The 22666-nt window shown below is 34.7% G+C and overlaps 1 protein-coding gene across 1 annotated transcript in view; it reads left to right on the top strand.

Annotated features, from left to right (window-relative positions):
- Positions 1-22666, top strand: part of LOC136029697 (maltase-glucoamylase-like) — a 204610-nt gene that overhangs the window by 91530 nt on the left and 90414 nt on the right. The window contains exons 12-16 of the mRNA XM_065708202.1: positions 2863-3002; positions 4658-4815; positions 7536-7675; positions 16737-16821; positions 18303-18362. Coding sequence (XP_065564274.1) covers positions 2863-3002; positions 4658-4815; positions 7536-7675; positions 16737-16821; positions 18303-18362 — 583 coding nt within the window. The remainder of the gene's footprint in view (positions 1-2862; positions 3003-4657; positions 4816-7535; positions 7676-16736; positions 16822-18302; positions 18363-22666) is intronic.

The raw sequence follows: 22666 nt of genomic DNA, 5'->3' as shown, positions 1-22666 counted from the left end.
TAAAATAAGCATCCTTTTCTATCAACTATCCCTGTTGTCTCAAAAATAGAAGCGAATCTTTCTAGATATACCCTGGTGCTAAAATGTGCCCTCCCCCGGTGAAATTGGTTTCTAGGTCCTTGGTGGAATCAGATGTTGGGGGGCCCTTTGGAATTACTCACTAGGAGTGGTTCAGCCACATGTTGTTGTGTTAGCATGAATATGCATAGCCATGGCTCAAAGAAACGTAGCATTTACATTAAAACGTCTCAGAAATAATTTTTAATTTGGTTCAAATTTATCTCTAATAACAAACCCCTCTGGGATTTGTTGCTACCCCCTACTCCCGCTGGAATTGCTCGCTAAGGAGTGGATCAGCCATTGAGTGTCACAGGCTGGGAATTGAAAGTAAATAATACCAAGAAAAATGAACAAATGTAGAATTAAGTCACATGTCTCGTACTACCATTTTCCTATATTTTGATCAAACTTAGATCATTCTCTAAGAAAACATCTCGAAACATTCTCTTAGAAGAACACTCCAAAATGCTAGGATCATGTCGCTAAAAAGTGAAGAATCGCTTTGTCTGAGTTTATAATACCTTTCTAAAGCATGAAGCAGGTGCACTTCTAACATAACCAAACTCTAGTAATCGATTTTACCCTCAGCATCTCAATTATTGCAGTCATAGGAAACGCGTTATTAATAGTTTAATCATTCTAGTAAGCGGGCCATGTAGGGTGCAACTCCATTGGGATGGAAATGGTCTTTTTGGAATCTAATGGGGACAAAATCATTAGAATATAAAGGTTCCCTTAAAAAAGCGTATAAAGAAAAAGATACCCCGAAGAAAAAAATCTCTTATAAAACATCGTGGTGTGTACCGTCATTATCGAACAGCCCATGTCTGCGCTACACTACGTAACATCCACGTGTGACGTGCATCATTACGTTACACCTTCGTGTAAGATTGCGGTCACATCCCGTGTGTGTGCACCGTCATTCCGTAACACCCCACGTGGGTGCTGCCACTACGTGACATCTCACATGTGCGCTGCCATTACATAACACCCACGTATGCACCACCTTCACGTAACACCTGCGTGTGCACCGGCATTACATACACCCACTTTTGTGCCCTCTTCAATTCCAAGGGGATGTCCCCCACGGGACCCCTGAAGTCTAGTAAGCCACTCGGAATTGTGTTATTCCCAATAAATTTACTAAGTCACGTAAGATCACGCGAGACTGCGTCGCATCCCACCTGTGCACCGTCATTACTTAACACCCTCGTGTGTGTCCCCCTCAATTCCACCCGGGACTTCTCCTTTTCCCCTCTTGGCTAACGGATTCTAACAGGTCCTACTATGTAACAACCCAGACCCTATAATGTAACAACCGAAAGTAAACATTCCGTATGACATACAAGACACCCTTATCTTTTAGAAAACATTTCCCATTGCCTAACATGCTCCTGTGTCTTGCCCTGAGGGGTCAGAAACTCTCTTCGTCATCTTGAGTCATTAAAGGAAGAAAGTGGAAGGGGGTTTGGATGTTACGGGACCTGAAGATAGGTCAACTCTTGCAGCTGGAGGCAACAGCATCTCATAATGAAAATGAGCTAGAGGATTATTAGAAAATTTATTCTAAGCCATTCCTAAGCCTTAGAAAACCTTAATAGTTGTTCCATTTTAATCTATCATTACATTTGTAAAGAGTGTTATTTGGCGTCAATTTCCTTCAGATTTAACATTTAAGTTTTCTTTAGGAGACTTTGGCTTATAGATAAATGTTTCTGCGTTTGTCATTTACATGTCTCAATGCTTGTTCGATCATTGGCCTATATGGTATGTTCAGACATAGCCTTTCAGAAAAAGTGTCCTCTATCCCTGTAAAAATAAATGTTCTGCCTGTAAAAATGATACTGGAGCCTTTTTGATTTCAAAGTAGTAAATAGAGTCTAGTTGATTGTTTTTTCAACTCGTGTTTTCTCCTGTTCTTACTTTCAGACAAAATTGTCTTCCATTTTTAATCAATGCATTTCACTGCATATGCAATTGAGATTGAGATCCAATAAAATACAGAATCATATTAGGATAGCAAAGAGCTGGTTGCTGTTTAGCCCGTGAGAACCACACTTCACATACGCTGCCAAATTGATCTTAATTAATTAAAGTGACCAGAGAAATAAAAGCAGTTTTTATACTGACCGAGAAATGTAACTAATTATCCTAGAATGTCGTATGAAAGTATAATCGCTATTAAATTGCTTGATTTTATCGTTCATTGTTTTTGATGAGCAGTCATTCCAAAAACTTTACTGAGTACTCAAATGGACTGGCCGAGTCCTGGTGTCCTCAAATGTCCTGGCCGAGTGGGTTGGTGCGCTGGATTCAGGATCCCTTGTCTGAGAGGACGCGGGTTCGAATCCCAGTGTACCCAATTCTTCAGTTTCGGACGGGGGTCAGTGGCGTGACTCTGTAAGCTTAGCCAGAGTCGACCCAGCTCTAAATGGGTACCTGGAGAAATCTGGGGAAGGTAAACAGGAAGGGTGTGCGAAAGCAGAGGATGGCTTGTCCCCAACCCCCCATTGCACTTCCTGGCTGAAGGGCCAAGAAACGGAGATCAGCACCGCCGGTACGGACTGTAAAGTCCAATGCCGTATCCTTTACCTTTTTTTTACCTTATTGGCTACCTTATGATTTACTTTATATGTAATTTTATATGATTAAACTGCTTATGATTTTGGATTTTAAAGACTTCCCAATAAGTGTCGGAATGAGAGAAAACTAATTCCTGAATTGAGTCCGAGTTTGTTTCAACATCAGTTTCATCTTTATTAAAAAAAGGAAAGAGTCTATTGAACTATTTTCGTCTTTCAGGGCAATTACTCATAAAGACGAGTCACCGAAAAGGAGCACTGTAGTAACGCGATCTACCTATCCAGGAAGCGGAAAGTATGCCGGACATTGGCTTGGAGATAACAATTCTAATTATGGTTCACTTAGGAGGGATATCACCGGTAATCTCTCTTTCTTTAGTATCTATCGTCCGTCTTGGTTACCCTTCTATTTTAAAATTTCATACTGATAATACCTTATCGATTTTGGGCTTAACAATGCCGCTAATTAAATTGTAAAGACTCAGTTATGTGGCGGTTGTGATTTTTATTACTAATTTAGCCTTTTTTTTACTATAAGATACCGAGTTCTACTAAAGGATTTTTCATTACTAATTTGTTTATTACTAAAAGACGCCAAGTTCTTAGTGTCTGTAATTAGGTTGAGAAAGGTTCTTTAAATATCTTCTGAATATCGCTATATGAAAAACCAGGAGTAGCACCAAAATACCATATGGTGATCTTTTTTTATTTTGTAGGGAAGTATTGCAGCTGTGAAAGAGGTCTTAAATAGCCGTTATATAGTCAAAAGGTTTTTGTTTCAATTCGATCCAACCTTTATGATTGGAAGTGAAGCTGAAACTTTCAGATTTACCACCTAACTTCACAACTGGCAAGATAGCTCTAGCCAAATAAAACAAATTTAAATAATATAAATGAAAAAAGTTTTCCATAACAGAAGCTTTCCTAAGAGAAGTAAAGAAAACGGAGACACTCGACTTGCCTGCAGCATTCTCTGCAGGAGAAAAGGTTCCGGACTGAATACTTTGAAAACATTACTTTTGCGGCTCTGAACATCCATTTGAAGTAATTTCTTACAGGGCACTATTCCATTAAAGCCTTTTGATGACTTCTTAAGTTGCAGGGTCAACATATGCAGTATACCTAAAGATAAACTAAAATAAGGAACAGGGAAGTTTTGGGCATTTTTGATGTGCCCAGTGCAGTGATTACTTTCGCAAAAATGTTTTCCAGTTTTCGTCAAAGCTTAAATAACGCTTTGATTTTAAGAATGGGGATGTCTCCTTCTCCTCTCTATACCATCAAAAACTAAACCATGTGATATTTCACACATTGTCACCAGAAACTATTCAAACCCAGCTATTAAATTATAGTCCATTCACTTTGATGTGCAAATCTTGGTCTGACTTAAACTCCTTAAATGTCACTTAGGATGGATAATTCACAGTGTGGCAGTATGTTGTTAGAAAGAGTGAGTTAGTATAGTATGAGTCTTCGATTCCTGGTAATTGATTGTTCTCCCCATACTAATTATTTATTGCTTATTTACAGATTGTTATCAGAAAACATCATTTTCTGCCGAAAATGACTGAAAATTACGTTATTCTATGACACGAAATTATGTGTGCTACGAAGTTATGGGGTCTTGTAAAATTCCATAATACAATGTACACAAGATGTTGCAAGAAGGGAAGAAGAAAAAAGTAGCCGTATTCGTGCAGTAGAGTCTAATGATGTCAATTGACAAAAATAGGGGGGGGGAATGTACTTTATAAATTCAAGTGGGGAGATTTTAATTATTATTTTTTTTTTCTCAACAAAAGTATCAATAAATTTGTTTCCAACTAAAACACCACAAAAATGGCGTTTTTTTTTAATCTAGGGGGAGGAAATATAAGGGGTTCCTGTAGATGGTTGTCTTTAAAACATTGTCGGTTTTAATAGGATATCGTTCCAAATGTGTGCTTGAAAGACATATCTATAAAACAAGTATTGAGAAAAATCACTATTAGACAAAGTGAATATTTTTGCTTCAGGAATCCTTGATTTCAATCTTTTTGGCATCCCTTTTACTGGTTCTGACATTTGTGGCTATTTTGGGAATGCAACGGAAGCTTTATGTCGTCGTTGGATGGTCAATGGGGCATTCTACCCCTTTTCAAGAAATCACAATGGATTTGGGAATTTGGATCAGGTTTGTCAATAGTATTTATTTAAAGGCCTTCAATTTTAGAGGAACGCCCTTGCTATATAGGGAGATGATCGTACGCTACTTTTTTTCTGTTCAAGTAATTTGAATGACCAAATCATTTTTACCGAATTGGGGAGGTAAAAAAAAAAAAAAATCAGTAACAAAAGGAAAGGAAAAACAGTCTTCCTAAAAGTAGTTGATTGTATTGTGTTTGATGAGCTCATAGTCAAATATCAAAAGTCTTCAACACTGTTTGAACTTTTTTTTTTTTTTTTTTTTTTTTTGCTAATGCAGCACTAACAGAATGTGGGGAAGAGCCCCTTTATGGGGGCATATTGAAAAAAGTTTTCAGATATGTGCTGTCTAAAAACAAAATTAAATGGTAAATTTAACTAAATAAAACTAAATTTAAATAATAAAAAATCTTAAAATTCGGACATCACGTCCGGAAGCCTTTATTTACAGAAAAACAAAAAGAAAATCCGTAATGCTAATTCTTCCGAAAAATATAGAAGCTCTTCGGAAGTGAGTTTTGAGAGAATGCTAGATCTCCAGCTCGCTTAGCTTAGGCATAATTCGTGACAACATTAACTCTACAGCATCCGTTGGGTCATAACACCCGACGTGAGATTGCGGAATATCCACGTAGAAAGTATCTACCTGTGATTGATAATGAAAGCGTCTCTTAGAAAGAAAAGATTAGGGGCTGGTAGCTATGAAAGAGAAAAAATGAGGGGAATCACGTGTTATCTCGTTATAAGGTGCGGTGATTTGCCCCTTGTGCCCCCTATTAGGTGTTGCTAGCCCTCAGTATCCTTCAATATTTAAAGAACCTCTCTTGTGACCTCTAAAAATGGCTAAAAAAAGTCATTGCGATACTTTGGACTATTATATTGCTCAGAACTCTTATTGAGATTTCTACTAGCTATAATGGTAACACTAAAGTTCCGATCACTATGCACAAAAAACTTGATTTCGGTAACAGCACTCGATATAGCACCTTCATCAGCTCCTAATATTCCCTGATCCCGCTCCAAACTTAGCAATTACCATGTTTTACTTGGCAATTGTCCATTAAGGTGCATTACTCACTCTTGCTCTACAGTTTCCCTCTGCCATTTCCAAAGCTTTTTTTATTTTATTTTTAGTATGATTCTCTTTTTCGTTACTTTTTTTCCAACTTCCAATCTTTTTGACGTTATTCTTATTTTTGCTTTATTTGGTTGGTAGAAATCATCTTTTCAACTTATTTTCTTTAAATTAGTATTTGGAGGCATGGGAGGGTCTCCGACAGTTAAGACCCTTATCCGAGAAAAAAAGACAAAATTCCTGGTAAAGAATTAACTGCTTTGTCATCACTTCTACCCAAATCACTCTTTAAAGTAATAATTATAACGTAATTTTTTTTGTGATCTAGCATACATGACCTCATTCGTGTGCTATATCATCTTACATATGAAGATCTGGTTTTTGTCAAAAATTATATCTTATTTTCCATAATTTTTTTTTTATTACTTACAACAAATAGCAGGTATAAAAAAAAATCTTTCAAAAGAGTGCTTTAAACATCCCTCTATAATGTTTTAGTGTCCCACTAATGGGGACAGATAAAAAGAACCAGGAGATTTAAAAAAAAAAAGACTGCTTCCCTTGCGTAAGAGTAATTTTCCTTTGTCACTAAAGATTCGAGACTGTAATTCTATCACTATAGAATTATCATGTATATCATGTAATTCTATCACTGTAATGTATTTTGTAATGTATCATGTATATGAAGTTCCAGCTTTTGTCAAAATTATATTTATTTTTCGATATTACATTGTGCTACAGAAATTACGCGCACAGAGCAATTTCCTTTCAAATGAGTCTTTAAATCTCTGTCCAAGATATTTCCTAACGTCACTAGCAGTGACTAAAAAACACAAAGAAATATGAGAATAATACAAAAAGACTCAAAAATGTACATCACCGTGTCTCATGCCTAAAATGTTTCATGTGTTTTCTTTGTTGGTCAAGATGGGGCACTATAAATCTGTTAAATGGAGTATATGACTATGGTGATTTTAATGGAGCTGTTTTCATTTCGATCCGACACCATTTTCGCAGCGACTGAGGCCATTTTCCGAAATTCCTGAAAATTTATTTTTGCAGTGAACTTTTATTATTAAGATTTAAATAATTTCTGATTTAATTTCTGATGTTAATTTTCCTCGTTCTTATTTTTTTTGCGATTTTGTGTTTTTATCATTGAGATTAACAGAAACACCTGTTACCAATCACCATTCCTGACTTGTATTCGAATGGTAATTCTTTCACTTGACAATATTTCTCAAAACAGGTTTTTAGATTTTCGGTAAGCATTGGCTAGAGTTCGTTCTTATTGGCTTGCCACAAGGTAGCAACTATAAAAACCGCAATTCTTCTGCTGCTTGCCAGTGACCCAAAATTTGACATATCAACATTTTTTTCTTATGGTTCCATGACTATTAATTATTTCAGAGTTGCTTTTTTTACTCTATGTTATGAGTTTTTTGCAACTAAGGATACAGTGAATTTGTCCCGGTGTAAATTGCCAAGTACATCATTTCCTTGCATATCTCTGACTACTCCTTCCCTTAATAGATAAATGTTGTCCAATTACGAGCATCCCGGTGCTTGTTTCGCTCTGAATCCTGTTCAGGTGTTTCACAGCAATTTAGAGAAATAAGATTCTTCGTTTTCAGGATCCCGGAGTTTGGCCATCTGTAGCAAAAGCATCAAGAGATGCACTTAAAATTCGATACACACTTTTACCTTATCTTTATGATCTTTTCTTCAGAGTCCATTGTCATGGTGGAAGCGTTTTTAGACCTCTGCATCATGAGTAAGTAGTTTGAGGACTAGAAAAATTTTGTTGTAAGTAGTTATGATAATTTTATTCAAATCGGCCTGTATAAACCTGCTAGTTGCTAAACCAGGGTATTTAACATATTGCTACCGTTCGAAGTTGTTTTACAAAGAAGACCATATGTATATTTGATTTTAAAGTTTTTTATTGAAGTAATATATATTAAAAGAAGTTGCCTTGTATTTAAAAAAAAAAACTCTGAAGTCTTGTTTTCTACCTTTAATACATTGCATTGTATGGATATTAGTATTTAAGTTTAAATAGTATATAGTATCATTTAATAACAGTATCGAAAATCAGTTCTCAACAGAGAAAATAACTAGTAAATTGTTAATAAACATATTCACAAATCGTGCTGAAATAAAATTATATTGGGGAAAAATACTAATAAGGGAATTTTGTTAAGGTGGGGGTCTCCTGGGCGTTATTCTGAAGCAATTTTTCCAAAGTATCGTCATTGCCAAAACTAGTAGCAATGGCAAAAGTTTTGCAAATAATTGATGAAAGTATGCACATCAAAAGAATATTTTTATTCTGATTACAAACATATATAGTCCTTTAGCTTCAGATCCGATCTTCGTGAAACTTGCACGGCTGAGCCTTCAGAGGTTTCAAGCCCTACAACAATGGGAAAATTCTTATTCTTTCCGAAAAGGATGCTCATGGATACGGTTATTTTCCATGGGTGATTGTGTCAGACTATTGGCTGTAGAATATGTCAAGGTGCTCATTCAGGCAAGAAAATGAAGTTCCAGTGCCTTATTAGAGCAAAAAGAAATTATGCCAAGGTAAAAGGTTAAATTGCCCCGTTTTGTGTGAGTAAACGCCACTCTTTATAAAAAACAAACACTAAACGCTAAGAAGGCTATAATGCTGCTATGCGAAAATTATGAGACAGGTAATTGGTTTAGAATTAGAATTATCGAACAGCTATCTGCATAAATTCTCAGTCTGTGAATCTATGCTGGCACATAGTGTCATACTTTGTCTCTAAAAATATGTTGAGTGTACACACAATTATTATGGAGCGGTTATACGGGAATGCTAATGATTACACAAGTTGAATAATTATTCATCAACTATTAAGATCTTATGTTTTAGGATGGTGCGGGAGGCTTGTTCGCGCTCAGAGAGGATAATTTTATGCCCGCATTTTAAAAGTTTTCATGTGAAGTTTTTTATTAGATCAGTTGGATATTTACCCCCTAGCTTCACTTTTGAAGGGATATCTTTCGAACAATGTGCTTTGGTGCTAAGGGCATGATGGCTTTTATCACTTTGTGAAAACAGTATTTTAAATATAAAACCATAATTTTCAAACGTGGAATTACGATGAAAAATTTGAAATTTAGCCAAAAGCAAGGACGGAGGATATCTTCCCTCATATTACAGATATCCTATTAAATCTGAAAAGGCTGAGGTGGTGACGGCTCTTCTCTCGTTATGAAACCTACATCTTTAGGATAACCTTGAAAACAGTACTAAACAAGCAAATAATTTTTCTTCGGGTTAAAGTGAAAAATGATCAAGTTCGTATCCAGGAGGGGGTAGGGGTTTTGAACCCCCTCCAAAATGTTTTCCCGTCTCATATAAACGTGAGAAAAACGAATATCAATAAACCTTTGATGCATTTTTTATTGTTTTTTTTTGTACCCCCCCCCTTCCCCAGAAAAAATATTTTTGTAAAACACCGTCCAAAAAGAATCCTGGATAGGGCCATGAGAATTATATTAAAATTATCACCAATAGAAACTATCCTACATATTAAGTCTGACCATGGTCGCTGCAATCTAAAGTGTATATACAGTAGGATTTGTCTGTAATCAAACAGTTCGTGGTAACAAACTGTAGTAAGGAGCGACCCGGCTCAATAGTAACCAAAACCCTAAAAAATGGAATTTTTATACCAATAGCTACATCAACAGAATGGAATTTTAATGCCGATATTAAACATATTAGTTTCATCAAGTTTAGTCTTACCCATCAAAAGTTACGAGCCTGAGAAAATTTGCCTTATTTTAGAAAATAGGGTGAAACACCCTCTAAAATTCATAGAATCTTAACGAAAATCACGCCATCAGATTCAGCGTATCAGAGAACCCTGTTGTAGAAGTTTCAAGATCCTATCTACAAAAGTGTGGAATTTTTTATTTTTGGCCAGAAGGCAGATCACGGATGCGTGTTTATTTGTTTGTTTGTTTTTTAGTTTTTTTTCCCAAGGGTATCGACCCAGTGGCCCTAGAATGTTGCGAGAAGGCTGTAAGCTTTAGTTTAAAGAGTGGGGTGTTAAGGAGGGGGCAATCCCCTTCATATATGTAATAACTTCTGTTCCTTTTTAGTTTTAATGTTTGATCGTTTTTAAATAATGCTAGGAAATATGGCCCCAACTGTAAGGAGAAATCTTCCAACGCAAATATCCTCTAGACAATTAAATACCGGTAAAAATTTATCCCGAACGTTTATCATTAACAACTCCACGCGTAAAATTGAGACGGAAAAGAAAAAGCAATACATAAAAAGAATTTCGCTGGCTAATTTCTTCAGAGAGAAAATCATTGGAAACTTTTTTGCTGGAAAACCTGTCCACTGTTGATTTTGCTCAAGTTGTTGGATTAGAAAGTAATTTGTTTAGCCACGATTTTCGCTTGTCCAATCTATAAGAAATTGGAAGGCTTGCAAAATGAATCTTAGATGAGAAACCGTATTTATTCTCCAAGATTCACTCTTAGACTTGCTATTGTTAACCTCTCTTCTAAAACATTGGAGCCCCAGGAAGTCGAAACACTGGAAAAAGGTCCAAAATTCTCTTTTCTACCAAAACAGGTTCCTGTGGCAGAAATAGTTTCCTCTCTAGAGTCCACTTTGCATAAACACTATCCTTCTGTTTCTAACCCTGATGAAGTTAGATCTGGTCTTATAAATTCCCTTTAAAACAGCCAAAAAAAGTTTAAGCCTCCTACCACTTCCACACCAAAAAATTTTCACGACATAAAAATACTATCTAATCTCCGAAAAGATCCTTCTATTATAATAATTAAATAAAAAAAAACAAGTTTTTTGAAATGAAAGTAAGGAGCAACATTAAAACTTAAAACGAACAGAAACATTCCGTATATGGAAGGGGCTTTTCCTCCTCGACACCCCGCTCCTTACGCTAAAGTTTTTTATTGTTTTAAAAAGTACAGTTGCGAGAAAGAATCAAACTTTAGCGCAAGGAGCGGGGTGTCGAGGAGGAAAAGCCCCTTTCATATACGGAGTATGTCTGTTCGTTTTAAGTTTTAATGTCGCTCCTTACTTTCATTTCAAAAAACTTGTTTTTTTTTTTATTTAATTTCAGAAAGTTTTTGAATTAATGCATGCCTGATTTTAGCTCCCGTACATAAATTATTAAAATGAAATTTCCATATTAATTCTTCTTTTGGCTAAATGGCTTTCTCTTAGTTTTGATTAGACGATTTTGAGAAAAAAGGGGTGGGGAAGGAGGCCTAGTTGCCTCCATTTTTTCGGTTACTTGAAAAGGCAACAAGATCTTTTAATTTTTAACGAACGTTTTTATTAGTAAAAAATATACGTAACTTAAGAATTAACTTACGTAACAAACTTTTATGTTCTTATATTTTTGATTATATATATGAGGGGGTTGGTCCCCTCGTTAATACCTCGCTCTTCACGCTAAATCTTGTTTTGTCCCAATTCTTTAAGAATGACCCTTGAATCCGAAAGGCCGTAGAATAAATAGTTGAAATTACTTAAAAAATTTTAAGCATAAAGAGCGAAGTATTTATCTCCTCCTAAATACCTTGCTCTTTATGCTAAAGTATTTTTAGAGCCCCTCATATGCGTAATAATCTCTGCTCGTTTTAAGTTTTAATGCTTCTCCTACTTTCAATTGAAGAAACTTTTTCATGTTTATGTTTTCATTGTTTTTTATAATAATTTTAGAAAATCCCGCGTCCTTTTCATTGAATTTCTGTTCCCCCATGACATATTTCTCCAAGGAAAGATCCTCCTATGTCTTTGGGGATAAGTCATCCCTAAAGACATAGTTATTATGGTTTTGGACTATGCGGAACAAAATGGTTATCTCAAAATTTTGATCCGTTGACTTTGGGAAAAAATGAGCGTGGGAGGGGGCCTAGGTGCCCTCCAATTTTTTTGGTTACTTATAAAAGGGCACTAGAAATTTTAATTTCCGTTAGAATGAGCCCTTTTGCAACACTCTAGGACCACTTGGTCGATACGATGACCCCTGGGAAAAAAAAAACAAAAAAAAAAACAAGCAAACAAACAAATAAACACGCACCCGTGATTTGTCGTCTGGCAAAAAATACAAAGTTCCACATTTTTGTAGATTGGACCTTGAAATTTTTTCTATAGGGTTTTCTGATACGTTGAATGCGATGGTGCGATTTTCGTTAAGATTCTATGACTTTTAGGGGGTGTTACCCCCTTTTTTCCAAAATAAGGCAAATTTTCTCAGACTCGTAAACTTTTGATGACAAAGACTAAGTTTGATGAAACTTATATATTTAAAATCACCAGAAAAATCCAATTCTTTTGATATATCCGTTAGTATCGAAATTCCGTTTTTTAGAGTTTTGTTTGCTATTGAGCCGGGTCGCTCCTTACTACAGTTCGTTACCACGAACTGTTTGACTAAAGCAGACAAAATGAATTCATTTGTTGTCATGAATACGACACACTATGACAACAAAATTCTTTCGCATTTAAATGACACAATTACATATAAAACAATAACTCATAATCCTACTGATCAGTTTGCTAATAATATTATTAATGAATTAAAGCAACTAAAACAAAATGGTAAAATCATCCCACAATTATACTATAAATTTTTTCCCCGTGTTAGTTTTTGTCCTAAACTCTACGGTTTACCAAAAATACATAAACAGGGTATTCCCTTGAGACCTATCGTAGCGTGTAGTAAAGCCTCCGTTGCCAATATTGGGAAATGGCTTTGCACAGCTTTCAAACTTTTATTGTATTCTCAAAATTCCTATATTCGTAATTCGGCAGATTTGGTGGAAAAACTTAGTAGCACAAGTATTTCAGAAAACACATTAGTTAGTAGTTTTGACATTGTTTCCATGTATACAAATATAGATGTGACTATTTCTGAGGAATTATTAAAAAACAAACTAGAAGAAAATTACCACTTAATCGAGGCTTCAGCGACAGATTTGATTGTGAAGTTTTAATGACTCTGGTTAAAATTTGTAATAAGTTTTCTATGTATTTTCATTTTCGCAATTCTTTTTATCAGCAAAAAAATGGGTCACCCATGGGGGCACCTTTATCCGGGCTACTGGCAAATATTTATGTCGAGAACCTTGAAAATTGGGCATGAAATTCTTATTTTTTAAAACACGTCTATTGGGGTCGTTATATGGATGACGTAATTTCATTTTGGAATTATGGGGAAACTGAACTTCGGGGCTTCTTAGATCATCTTAACACTTACTGACCGAAATTTGCAGCTCACCCTAAAAATAGAAATTGAAAATAAACTACCGTTTTTAGATGTGTTAATTATTTGTAATGCTGATAAACTGGATTTTACTATCTATCGAAAGCCAACACAAAACAATAGATATCTTCACTTTAATTCAAATCACCCCCACAAGTTGAAAGAGCAGTTGTAACTTCCCTCATTGATCGTACCCTGAATATTTGCTCCGGTTCGTATATAAATGCAGAATTAAAACTTTATCAGAGATATTCTTTTTGGTAATGGATACCCCATTCCTTTTGTCAATAAAATAATTAACTATAGAATAAAAAGACATTCTTGTAAAATCGAAGAAGATATTTCACAATGTGAGGCTACGACTAAGCCCTCAAATATTGTCTACCTTCCGTATATCCCAATCACAACAAAATTAAAAACTACTTGCACAAAAAATAATGTGTACATAGTTTTTACTAATAATCTAAAATCATTAATTTTTTTAATTCCATTAATTTTTAAATTTTTTATTTAAAAGATAAGACCCCAGTTACTCACCAAAGAAGGGTCTATCAAATACCCTGTGATTGTAGAAATTCCTATGTGCAGGACCCATCAGAATCTAGAAAAACGGTTACAACAGCATAAAAAAGACATAGACAAGGCATTAATTTCAAGTAGTTCCAAGAACTCCTTTGATTCTGCTTTAGGTTGGCATATATTTAATAATCCGTCCCATACGATCCTTTTTGAAAAATCTTCACTCATCAGTAATGATTTGGGGATAAAACAGGTGGTTCGAGAATCAATCGAAATTAATCTCAAAATAAATAATAATATTTTTCTGAACATGGACTTATGGGAATACTCACTAAATTCTTTATGCTCAAATTTAATTAAAAATGATCTAACAAAATATTTTACTAAACTGATTTATAATAGTACTGAACCAAATACGAAAAGGCCTTTGAGACAGGCTGCTAAAAAAGCAAGGTTGGCTCTGAGAAATTGCATTTAATCACTTTGTTCTCTTTAGTTTGAATGAGTTTATATTCTCACTTCATTCTTTTTGTCAGTCCTGGTTGAACTTTGTTGAAGTAAGGATGCTAGGGCTGTTTTTCAAAAAGTTTTTAAATAACATTATTTAGTTTTAATTCTCACAATTTAATGTAAGTTCTCGTATTGTGCTGAAGGCGGCCCTTGGACATAGGGCCGAAATATTCACAGAACTGATTTCCACTGTCTTGAAAAGATTTTCCCTATTGTTTCTACTTTGTATTTGTTTATTATGGAAAGGCAGTGTGGTCTTCGTCGCTATTTTCGGTTTTCCACAGGGAAATTTCCATGAGGAGGAGAGTTTCCAGGGAGCAAAATTGTCATGGGAAATTATTCACTGGGGGAATATGCTAGAATTGCTATGCGAAATTCTTTTTATGTCTTGCTTTCTCTTTTCCGTCTCAATTTTACGCGTGGAGTTGTTAAGGGTAAATGTTCGGGGTAAATTTTTACCGGTATTTAATTGTCTAGAGGATATTTGCGTTGGAAGGGAGATTTCTCCGTGCACTCGGGGCCATATTTCCTAGCATTATCTAAAAACGATCAAACATTAAAACTTAAAAGGAACAGAAGTTATGACATATATGAAGGGGATTGCCCCCTCCTTAACACCTCGCTCTTTACACTAAAGTTTGAATTTTGCCCTAATTCCTCAAGAATGACTCCTGAAACACAAGAATCGTTTAATTAAAATAATAAGAAGCTTTTGTTAAAAGTACTACAAAACTTTAGCATAAAGAGCGAGGTGTTGAGGAGGGGGCAACCCCTCCATAGAAGTCATAATCTCTGTTGGTTCTAAGTTTTAATGTTGTTCCTTACTTTCAGTTGGAAAAGCTTTTTTTTCATCTAATCTCAACCAAGGAATCGACACTTTGACGGTAGCTAAGTCTAAAGAACCGAAACAGTATATACAGCTCGATTACAGCGCAACAATTATATTTTAATTCCGTTTCAACTTTATCTTTAATCATAAGTCCTTTTGTATATGCACAAAAAAATTGTGAAATAGCCGTTCTTAACAATGAGTAAATAAAAAACAAGTTTTTTCAACTGAAAATAAGGAGCAACATTAAAACTTAAAAGGAACAGAAATTATTACGTATATGAGGGGAATCGCTACTTCTCGACACCTCGTTCTTTAAGCTCAAGTTTTTTTTAGTACTTTTAAAGAAAGTTTCTTATAGTTCTAATTAAATAGACAAAGTGTTTCAGGAGTCATTCTTAAAGAATTGGAAAAAATTCAAACTTTAGCGTAAAGATCGAGGTGTTGAGGAGGAAGAGCCTCCCTCATATGCGTTATAATTTCTGTTCGCTTTAAGTTTTAATGTTGCTCTTCACTTTCAGTAGAAAAAACTTGTTTTTTATTTAAATTCTGATCTTTTTTTAAATAATGCCAGAAAACCTGGCTACACCTCCACGGAAAAATCCCTCCTCCTGGTCGTGGATTGATCCTCTAGACAATTCAATCCTGGAGAAAATTTACCCCGGACAATTACCCTTAATATGTCCACAGGTAAAATTGAGTCGGCAAAGAGAAAGCAAGACATGAGAAGAGATTCGTATAGAAATTATGACAAATTCTCCCAGTGTAAAATTTCTACTGAAAAAATTACCCCTTGGAAACTGCCCTTTTCGTGGAAAATTATCCCCGTAGAAAATCCCACCAGCAGAAAATTTCCTCTCGCACCAAAAAAATGTATGCTCATTTTCCAATAACAAATACTATACGTAAAAATGGGCAAATTTTGTAAGTTAAATACTTTTCCTTAAGGGCTGTGGGGGGGGGGTAAAGATATCTCCAAAAGCATAATCATTCGGTCTTTCAACTATGCTGGACAAAATGGCTATCTCCAAGTTTTGATCAAATTATTTTGAGAAAAAGGGCGTGGGAGGGGGCCTAGTTGTCCTCCAATCTTTTTGATCACTACAAAAGGACATTAGAACTTTTAATTTCGGTTAGAATAGGCCCTCTCCCGATATTATAGGACCACTTTGTCGATCTGATTACCCCTGGAAAAAAAGAAACAAAAAAGCAAATAAACACGCATCCTTGAGTGGAAAACAAAATAATGTAAAATTCCACAGATTTGCAGATAGGAGCTTGAAACCAATACAGCTGGGTTCTCTGGTACGCTGAATCTAATGGTCTGTTTTTCATTAAGATTCTATTACTTTTAGGGAGTGTTTCCTCTTTTTTGATAATCAGGCAAATTTTCTCAGGCTCATAGACTTTGAGGGGTAAGACTAAACTAAATGAAACTTATATATTTGAAATCAGCATAATAAGTCAATTCTTTTGATATATCTATTAGTATTAATATTCTGTTTTTTTTTAGTTTCAGTTACTATTGAGCCGGGTCACTCCTTACCTACAGTAAATTGTTAACTTTTTGATAGTATAGGAAACGCTGAGCAATGCGCTGACAAGGTTAAAATGAGACTTATAGTGCATACTTAAAGTGCATCCATGGACATTAGTGGACTATTTTCTTATTTCTCTTCTTCAAATTTCAGGTTCAGTTCTGATTCAGCAACATTTGAGATTGATACACAGTTCATGTGGGGTGATGCTCTTATGTTTGCTCCGTTTTACGATGATGTAAGTCCAACTTACTAATAACTTATTCATGAAACGACTGCAAAACTTTGACCATAATTCGAAGTTAGACCATCAAAATTTCTGAAAAGGAAAAACACTGTAAACAAATTGCTTGGTGGTTGACCTGTTCTCTAAGATGATTAGAAAAAAAAAGAACAAGAAAAATACAACAAGATCCAGCATTTGTAAAAGCCCAATAGCTAGTGCCTACAAAAATCCAACATCAACCAGTATCGACTATATATCAGAATAGTGAATCTGGCCGCCCCTTATAAAGCAGTTGAGAGCCTCAGAAATATAACAACTCAGAAATAAAAAAAAACATAGTTTTAATGGTTGATATATTCTCAACCTAAAAAGAAGACAAATAAGAAATGATAAATTCTAAGCAAGTGACATTCAGAGGCGAGTTTATTCCAATATCGTATATCATCGTCAAGGCAAACGAAAAAAAAAAATGGCGTAAAAGCAAGAACAAGGAAAAGTGTGAGACTAAAACAAAAAATAAAATTTTCGTTTAATGAAAAACTATGTTGAGCATCACTTTCTCATTTTCATATGGAAATTCAAGTAACTTTACTCTATTCTGTTTTTTCTTAAAAAAAAGAAAACGAAAGAAGAAAAAAAAAGAAGAGTAAAATCGGCAGAATTGCAACTCTCTAAATCTGGGAAAATACAATTCACTCCTCCTATATTTTTGCAAATTGACACCACTGGGACCTTGGGGCCACTAGCAGTTCTGAGACTATCTAAACTGACACGAACTTTTAAGTCAGGTACCCACATATGAAAAAGATTTTTATTGAAAATTGAAATATTTTTGGAGTTTAGTTTTTATTGTAATAAGTACTCGGGGTTTGCATTTTCGTATTCATTAAGTAAAATTTGACCTGTAAGATTATAAGCTAAGGGAAAATATAGCCGTATGACATTCTCCATTTAAAGTTGATTTCAGATACTTAACGTTTATCGACTTATTCACAAAAAGTCTTGCAGCAGAAAGTTCGTCTGTTTTAACCAATTCATTAAATAGAAAATATATTAAATATAGTATTTGATAAGACTATACATATTAAAGGCTTTCACATTAGGAAAAACAATTCCAATGGATGTATGAGCCTATTATTAAAAGATTTTTTCGGCTTTGGGTGGTGTAAGCCACTCTGTAACAAATGTTATATTTTTCTAGTTATAAGTTTAACCTCACTCATTATTTGCAAAAGATTTTTCGTTCTAATAAGCAGCAGTGATTTTATGGTTCATAATCTGGAAGGGGAGGGGGAGGCAAGGTATACCAGAGTATTTTAAAACATGCAATTAAGGACATTAATGTCAAATGTCAGAAAAGCTGAGGGGGGCAGCTGCCCCCTGCCCACGCCTAGAACCAAATTGTTCTATTGTCAGGAAAATTAGCTTATTTTACGATGTCTGTTCAAATTAATGCATTTGAAATAGTTTATCTCTTACTTTTCTTGTTATAGAGTGAAGTCATTAGAAGAACTGTATATGTTCCTCGTGATGTTTGGTATGATTACTATAATGTAAGTATTTCAAAATCAATTTGTGAGGTAGGACTTTTCCAAAGTTGTTTCACTTTAATTTTCTCTTCTTGGTTAAAAATTAAGAGAATTAAATTAAACATAATTAATGTAAATTTGTTCTGTGTTGAAGGTGTGTTAATCAAGATATGTAAAATAATTGCGTAGTTTGCCTTAATAAGTTTGAAATTATTTCTAATGAAAGGGTGCTGAATATCATACTTACGAGACGCGATCGATTGTTTAGAATATAATGATAATAATTTTTGGAGCGCCCAGCAGATTTTGGACTTTTTTAGTGTAATAAAAGCGTAACTAGTGAAAATCTTAATAAAGCGCAAATAAAACGGTGGTCTTCTGAAGGTTTAGGGCCGTGATTCCCAACGGGGAGTGCAAGCTTAATCGGTGGAACATGACAATATTTCGGTGGGTCATGGGCAGGATATTCACCCTTCGACTAACTATGGTTTAGCCCATTAATCTTGAAAACCTTTTCATGTGAATAATCCCACATTCATATTCAATTAAGGAGCAAAAAAGATGCCTGATAATATAGCAAAGATGTAAAGGATCATATAAAAGGCGTTTGATACAGAAAATATTTGTCATTAGTACAAAATATTCGTTCTATAAGAGAACGAACCTGAAAAGAAATACCAGGTCAATGGCCTTTTAGCATCCTTTAGGTGAATTAAATAAAAAAAACTAGTTTTTTTAACTGAAAGTAAGGAGCGACATTAAAACTTAAAACGAACAGAAATTACTCCGTATATGAAATGGGTTGTCCCCTCCGCAGTCCCACGCTCTTTACGCTAAAGTTTGACTCTTTGCCACAATTCAACTTTTTAAAACAATTACAAACTTTAGCGTAAAGAGCGTGGGACTGCGGAGGGGACAACCCATTTCATATACGGAGTAATTTCTGTTCGTTTTAAGTTTTAATGTCGCTCCTTACTTTCAGTTAAAAAAACTAGTTTTTTTTATTTAATTTCTGAACGTTTTTGAGTTAATGCATGTTTGATTTTGGCTCTCCGCACATAAATTTGTTGAAATGAAATTAGTATATTAATTTTTTTTTTTGGCTAAATGGCTTTCTCTTAGTTTTGATCAGACAATTTTGAGAAATAAGGGGCGGGGAAGGAGGCCTAGCTGCCCTCCAATTTTTCGGTTACTTAAAAAGGCTACTAGAACTTTTAATATTCAACGAACGTTTTTATTAGTAAAAAATATACGTAACTTAAGAATTAACTTACGTAACAAACTTTTATATTCTTATATTTTTATTATGTGTACGAGGGGGTTTGTACCCTCGTAAATACCTCGCTCTTTACACTAAATCGTAAGTTTTGTCCCAATTCTTTAAGAATGACCCCTGAATCAAAAAGGCCGTAGAATAAATAGTTGAAATCACTAAAAATATTCTAGCATAAAGAGCGAGGTATTTATCTCCTCCTAAATACCTCGCTCTTTATGCTAAAGTATTTTTAGAATCCCTCATATGCGTAATAATCTCTGTTCGTTTTAAATTTCAATGCTATTCCTTACTTTCATTTGAAAAAACGTTTTCATGTTTATTTTTTCATTGTTTTTTTTTATAGTAATGCCTGTTGACTTTTGGAAAAAAATGAGCATGGGAGGGGGCCTATTTGCCCTCCAGTTTTTTTGGTCACTTAAAAAGGGCACTAGAACTTTTAATTTCCGTTAGAATGAGCCCTCTCGCGACATTCTAGGACCACTTGGTCGATAAGATGACCCCTGGGGAAAAAAAAAACAAACAAACAAATAAACACGCACCCGTGATTTGTCTTCTGGCAAAAAATACAAAATTCCACATTTTTTAGATAGGAGCTTGAAATTTTTGCTAGAGTTCTCTGATATACCGAATGCGATGGTGTGATTTTCGTTAAGATTCTATGACTTTTAGGGGATGTTTCCCCTTTTTTTCCAAAATAGGGCAAATTTTCTCAGGCTCGTAACTTTTGATGACAAAGACTAAATTAATTGAAACTTATATATTTAGAATCAGCGTAAAAATTCAATTCTTTTGATGTATCTTTTAGCATCAAAATTCCGTTTTTTAGAGTTTCGTTTACTATTGAGCCGGGTCGCCCCTTACTACAGTTCCTTACTACGAACTGTTTAAAAAGAAAATAATTCGGTATTTTGGGGCTTCTGACATTATTACTCCTTTGCGGAAGTTAGGCTCAAAATTGAAAAAGGATTATATTTTTTCTCTGGGCCCCTTCCACCTCTTAGTTTGTTTATTTTCCCGTTAGTTTTCACCTGTTTTCGCTTTATAGTTGTGTTATCTCTTAGCAGTTCTTTCGTTAGTTGAGTTATGGTTGTGGTATATATGTTTTATCGGTCGTATAGTTGTGTTATTTTCAAATTATAATCCATAATAGAGAGGCTCCGAACACCCAGCATTGTATATTAAGCTCTTAATTTGACGTTTTTTTCTAACGTGACCAGATTCGTCCTGCGCCCTTTTCATTGAATTTTTTTCCCCCATGGCATATTTCTCCAAATAAAGATCCCCTCACATAGCCCCCTCTCCCAACCCTACCCCCAAAACCAAAAAAATCCCCCTGAAAACGTCTGTACACTTCCCAATAACCATGATTATATGTAAACACTGTAACTTGCAACCCCTCCCCCAGGGACTGTGGGGGAGTAAGTCACCCCCAAAAACATAGTTATTATGATTTTCGACTATTCTAAACAAAATGGCTATCTCAAAATTTTGATCCGTTGACTTTGGGAAAAAAATGAGCGTGGGAGGGGGCCTAGATGCCCTTCAATTTTTTTGGTCACTTAAAAAGGGCACTAGAACTTTTCATTTCCGTTAGAATGAGCCCTCTTGCGACATTCTAGGACCACTTGGTCGATACGATGACCCCTGGGAAAAAAAACAAAAAAAAACAAACAAACAAACAAATAAACACGCACCCGTGATTTGTCTTCTGGCAAAAAATGCAAAATTCCACATTTTTGTAGATAGGAGCTTAAAACTTCTACAGTAGGGTTCTCTGATACGCTGAATCTGATGGTGTCATTTTCGTTAAGATCCTACGGCTTTTAGGGGATGTTTACCCCTATTTTCCTAAATAAGGCAAATTTTCTCAGGCTCGTAACTTTTGATGGCTAAGACTAAACTTGATGAAACTTATATATTTAAAATCAGCATTAAAATGCGATTCTTTTGATGTAGCTATTGATATCAAAATTTTTTAGAGTTTTGGTTACTATTGAGCCGGATCGCTCCTTACTACAGTTCGTTACCACGAACTGGTTGATATGGTTAAAATTTAGAATAAAAAAAATTAAGCATCACGAAGGGGGGGCTTCAGGATCTTAGAAATGCCTAGGTGGGATATGGCACAAAATTGGTTGGGAGCCACTCGTTTAGGCGGTAGTAACCCTATTTTTACTCGGGATAATCTGTGTATGTACGATTTTTGTCTATTAAGTATTATATATAATCTATGTTTGTTAAAGTTTCTCTTGATTATTCATTTCAATTTCTGATCATTTAGCATTTCATCTAAAGACTTGTTTTAACTTCAAATTATTTTAAAACTTTGTTTTTGCTCATTATAGGTTTTATATATAAGTATTATATATAATCTATGTTTGTTAAAGTTTCTCTTGATTATTCATTTCAATTTCTGCTCATTTAACATTTCATCTAAAGACTTGTTTTAACTTCAAATTATTTTAAAACTTTGTTTTTGCTCATTATAGGTTTTATTTAACTATACTTTTCTTTGAGAAAGCTTTTTTTGGTGGGAAATGTTTTTTAGATTAATTTATGTTTTTTTTCTTAGTATGCAAAATTTTGTTATTTATTAATTTTAGATATATTAGTGATTGTTTTACCTTTTTTCAGCTTTAGAACTAAAATTTTGGATTGGGTACTTGTGCAATCTACGCCCTAACGCTCTAATTGTTCATTCATTAACGCATTGCAGCACTGGGTATTTTTGTTAGTTTTCTTTCAGCTTAGCGTGAGACAAGACAAAAAGAAACGACAAAATGGATGGAAAATTTATAATTTGGGCTATATATCTGTACCTAAGAGGGGTGCGCTGGGGGTAAAGTATTGGACAGTGTGAAGTTAAAAAATAATTCTTACTAAATAATATGCAGAATAATTGTACCTAACACATAAGGAATGCAGACACGCTATAGTTTTGAAACCAGAATTGGTTTCAAGATTTATCCTTATGAATGATATTTGTTTTCTTTAATTTTAGAGCTGTATAAATAACGTATTATAACAACCTATGACTCCCAGAAAACATATG

The sequence above is a fragment of the Artemia franciscana genome, chromosome 1, assembly GCF_032884065.1.
Source record: "Artemia franciscana chromosome 1, ASM3288406v1, whole genome shotgun sequence".
Lineage (NCBI taxonomy): Eukaryota > Metazoa > Arthropoda > Branchiopoda > Anostraca > Artemiidae > Artemia > Artemia franciscana.
This window is presented reverse-complemented; position numbering and strand designations above follow the sequence as displayed.